The following is a 4990-nucleotide window of genomic DNA, read 5'->3' on the forward strand; positions in this document are numbered from 1 at the left end:
TTGGTAGGCAATTTATAAGTCCAATGTAAATCCTCTTTGGAGCTTGCAGCTTGCCTTAACCCTGATATATCACCTAAACTTTTTTTTTTTTTTTAAATGTATATAATATATCAACTAGTTGTGAAATGGACCCCACCAACATCAAGGGATTGGCTGGACACCCTCGCTAACAAGAACATGTCAACAACAAAAATTGTTCTCGCCCATGCCTATATAAATATTTTGTTGCGTGCTTTGTTAAGCATTGCTCAAAAAATTTATAGAAATTTCTCTTTCTATTGTATTTCCTGAGACCCAACGAAAATCGGGTGAGCATTTTTGAAATAGAAGATGGTACAAATGGAGAAACTCTTTGTCTATTGGTTATGAATTTTTCTTATTATTTTTTATTAGGAGAAAAGAAAATTTAGCTCTTTTTGTTCACATGCTTCTTGTATCCGTTATAAACTCAGCTCTCAATCGCAACAAATACTCGTATTTTCACTTCTAAATTATGTATGGATTGTAAGCTGCTAGTCTTCAATTTTTAAACTGTTGGATTATATATTGACCTTAGTTAATTAACCAATTATCCAAATTGATTAATTAGATCAAATTACATGCATTTACCTGATTGCTAAATACGTTCATGATGTACTCTACTAATTACATGTTCTGGAATAGTAAGCAAAAGAACATGCTTTTTCTTGTGGGGGGGGGGGGGGGGGGGGGCTATTTACTTAGTAGAAGTAAATTTAAGTAAATCAAGAAGATGGCAATGACAACGACAAAGTTTTTGATCCTCAATAAGACTAATTATCAAGATCAAGACACGGTAGAAGCTTAGTTTAAGATTCAATGTATGAATTGAAAAGTAGAAAGAGACTTTTTTTTGGGTGTTACAGAAAGTCATGAGAGGGTTTTATGATTATCCTTATTCCTATTCAAAAGTGGAGAATGTATTATGACTACTCATCTCTTAGGGCCCTTTAACAGCTGTCTTCAGTTATTGCAACCCAAGGCTGCTTTGTTTTCTTCCTCACATTCTCTCCAGCTCTTGCACATTGTGTCTCTCCTACTTCCCTCAATTATAGCCGTGTTTATGTGTGTGTAATAGTCTTCTAGTACTTATAAGTTATCAATAAGTCTAAAGACACAAAAATTTTCACGATTTTATTCACAATTGCTGAGATGACATGTTGTGATTAGTGCTAATAAAAGCGGTTTTAGTAGTGGATATGTGTGAAATATATGTTGCTTCAATCATGCTTTCCATGTTACTCAATACTAGTAGTAAAAAAATATTGTGTAAATTTGTGTGTCCCTAGCATTACTCATAAGGTATTACGAGCATTCTATATTTCTTTACATAAACACTTATTCATTTGATCACACTGCCTATTGCAAACAAAATCAAAGGTATAGCTGTTAGCAAATTGGTACTGATAAGGACCAACTAGGCAGCTAGCTTATCCTAGCATACATTGGTTACAGACATTCACATGACCTTTTATTGTGTTTGTGTATTCACATCAGAATGATCAACAAAGATGAATCAAGTATAGCAGATTAAATAATGAGAAAAATCAAGAATGTGGCACACCAAATGAGTAACTTTGATGATATGTAGCAAGAGTGAATACCCATCACACATGATGGGCTGGCAATGCTTGCCATATCCTCAAAAGTAGCAATAAGTGAAGGGCAGTGATGTGATTTCACTCCCAACATACATACGAACATGTCTGTTACAGTTGAGATAATTGGAAATAGGAAAAAGAGGTGAGGACCCATGAAGCTGAAAAGAATTTCTCATTATTCATGTGAAGGCTCCTTCCATGACTACAAAGTGGCACTGCCTTTTTCAAGCATTGCTTAATTAGAGGCCCACATATTGAACAGAAGAAATTCATCATGAAAAATTTGAATGATTGGATGAGCATGAAACACATACCAAAATTAATTCATTTCAACTGATAAAGTTTACAAACTTTTGGGTGTTTGTGATATCTGTTTTCCAAGAAAATTCTCCTCAGCATTTCCTTTTCCGGAATTTGATATTATAAACAATGATTGATCAGAATTCAAGGCTCTCTCACTCTCTCTAAATTTCATGAAAATAGTATCCATGTTGAAGGGAAACTATATTTCTTGATGTGGTGAATCTTGTTTGATTTGCTGACTATCGATATAATAGAGGATTCTGCAGATTGGTAAGAAACTATTTTAAATTTCATTCACATTCTACAAATAAGTATTCTATTGACTCTTCCAAGTACTAATGTACAATTGCCATAACATTAATTTCTTGGCAATATGAGAAACTAGACAAATGCTTCTGCAAAATGGTTTTAAGGTTCAAACTTATTAGCATCCAGTTTCAAATCTCACGTGGAGTAAAAGTTTACAAGTCAATTAAATTAGTTCACTGACTAATCTGCTCCATTACTAATCAATAGTATTCTGTATTGTTATTGGTATTTTAACTTCTTTTTCTAAACTGATGCATATATGTACTACCAGAAACCGTACAAGCACAGTTGCAGAATCAATTAAAACCTTCTTAGACCAATGTGATTTATTGGTTCCCCAATGGCTAAGAAGAAGAGCTGGTTCGACATAGTGAAGAGGTTCTTTATTAGAGAGACAAACTCAAAGCCAGCAAAGGTAAAATGACTTGCTTCTTTGTTCAGTTTTGGTCTTTGACTCTGTTTCTCATTGCTAGAACTATTATCAGGATAGGAGAAGGAAATGGATTTTTGGAGGGCTTAAGATCAAAAGGTTAGCCTCACTCACTGCACCATCATCCTTAAATGAAAGAATTATAGGTGAGGCAGAAAAAGAGCAGATCAAGCATGCTCTTACTGTGGCCCATGCCTCCACTGCTGCTGATGAAGTGGCTGTTACAGCCGCTCAAGTTGCTGCTAAGGTTGTTGAGTTCACTGGCAACCCTCAATCTGACTACCAATGTGAACATGAATTGAAAGAGTTTTCAGACATTAGAGTTCAAGGTGAAGCAACTCAGTCCAACCATCAATGTGAGAGAGAAATCCTTGAATTTGCCGCTACTAGAATTCAGTCTGCCTTTCGGGGTTACCTTGTGAGTTTAAACAAGCACTCTCTATCTCATATCTCCTTTCTCATCTTTTATTTGTTCTCTGCTAATTTACAAATGTCTGACACTTTGTATATGATAAAGTAATGCCTGATAAAAGAAAACATATATCAGGAATTTGGTATGGACACAAATTAGACCTTTTTTTCTTTTTAGTTCTCAGATTGCATAGTTTTAATCAACATATGTGGGAGGGTTTTGCAGGCAAGGAAAGCCTTGCGGGCATTGAGGGGAATTGTGAAACTCCAAGCTATTATTCGAGGCAGAGCTGTAAGACGCCAAGCTATAACTACCCTAAAGTGCTTGCAGTCTATTGTAAATATTCAGTCACAGGCCAGCACAAGAAGATTTGGAACGGTGGAAGGCACTTGGAATTATGATGAAAGTAAAGAATTGCAGAATTGGAAAGACAAGATAACAAGGGTATGGAGTGCAGAAAGAACTGACTCATTCTAATGTGAACAACATAACTCTGATGAAAAAGAAAAATCTGTATCCCATTCCTCTCTTTCTAGAACATTAGTCTTCTGCTGGTCTAATTAATAGCATAAGAATTATTCTGTCTTTAACTTTTGCGTGGCAAAATGTTATGATCTTCAGATAGACACAAACAATCAAAGAAGGTGGGATGATAGTGTATTGTCAAAGGAAGAGGCAGATGCATTATTTACGAGTAAGAAAGAGGCCATAAATAAGAGAGAACGAATAAAGGAATACTGGTTTAGCCATCGGGTAAGCTCCTTTTATTCTATAATCTTCTGATTATATATTTTTCAAGTTTTGGTTCAGTTACTGATACTTTCAACTGAAAAATTATTCAGAAGTCAGCAGAAACAGATCGAAACAAGGTAAACGGAAGATGGAGATACTGGTTGGACCAATGGGTAGACACACAAATTACTAGAAGTAGAGAACTTGAAGATTTGGACTCAGTTTTGACTTCAAATCCAAGACAAACAGATGACTGTGGAAGAAGACAACTTAAGCTAAGAAATGTTAAGGGACAGAATAATTTTGAAGGATTGGATTCTCCAATATTTGTTCCCAAAAGATCAATTCATCATAGGAGGCAATGCTCATTGGGAGATCATAATACTTTGTCAAGCTCTCCTGTTCCAACTTACATGGCTGCAACTGAATCTGCAAAGGCAAAAGTGAGATCAATGAGCTCACCAAAAACACGGCTCAGGAATTTTGATACATGCTCTGAAAGCTATTCACCATATAAGAATAAGTTGTCTCTCATATCCTCTATTACTACTGAAGTGCCAAGTGGTGGTAGGATTGGCAAGACTAATGGTTACCAGCAAAGATCTCCTAACTTGAAAGGCCTTCCAGGTCCTATAAAATCCAGACAGATGGTAAAGGATCTCAGCTTTAACTCAGAGTGCTCATTGCAGATTTGGGATAGACATGGTGGCTTCAGATAATTTCAGATGTTTGGTTTAAGAAGAGATCTTGGTTAGTGTGTTAGGTTGGAGTGGAGAACATAGTCTGTAATTTAATAGAGTTTAAATAGTTAAATAATGGGATGCTATTTTATCTCATTATTAAATGAGTAGCTTACAGTAATGCTACACAGTTGATTGACACACAGATAGTCTCTTTTCTTATCGCAACTATAATTGAGCAAATTCTATGCTAACTGGCATTATAATTAAGGTTTTATCCATAGATGTGACTTTATGATTCTGTTTTAAGCCAATTGTTTAGGACACTAGAGAATGGAGAAACAAAACAGCCATTGAAATATTTGGAGGCAGGGTTAGTGACTGGAGTGAAAGTCATAACATGGTTGCTGTACTAGAAGGTGTGGCTGGACACCTCCTTTGCTGGACACCTCCTTTTCAGGGAGGGCATTATACCAAACCTTTTACTCCCTTAATTTTTTTACTA

General features: G+C 35.7%; 1 protein-coding gene across 1 annotated transcript; it reads left to right on the top strand.

Annotated features, from left to right (window-relative positions):
- Positions 1-1799: 1799 nt before the first annotated feature.
- Positions 1800-4694, top strand: LOC126724232 (protein IQ-DOMAIN 11-like). Its single transcript, XM_050428731.1, has 6 exons — positions 1800-2192; positions 2503-2646; positions 2717-3079; positions 3299-3517; positions 3695-3826; positions 3916-4694. The coding sequence occupies exons 2-6, from the start codon at positions 2572-2574 to the stop codon at positions 4522-4524; spliced, it is 1398 nt and encodes a 465-aa protein (XP_050284688.1). The 5' UTR covers positions 1800-2192; positions 2503-2571; the 3' UTR covers positions 4525-4694.
- The last annotated feature ends 296 nt before the right edge of the window (positions 4695-4990 follow it).

The sequence above is a fragment of the Quercus robur genome, chromosome 4 (genome assembly GCF_932294415.1).
Source record: "Quercus robur chromosome 4, dhQueRobu3.1, whole genome shotgun sequence".
Classification (NCBI taxonomy): domain Eukaryota; kingdom Viridiplantae; phylum Streptophyta; class Magnoliopsida; order Fagales; family Fagaceae; genus Quercus; species Quercus robur.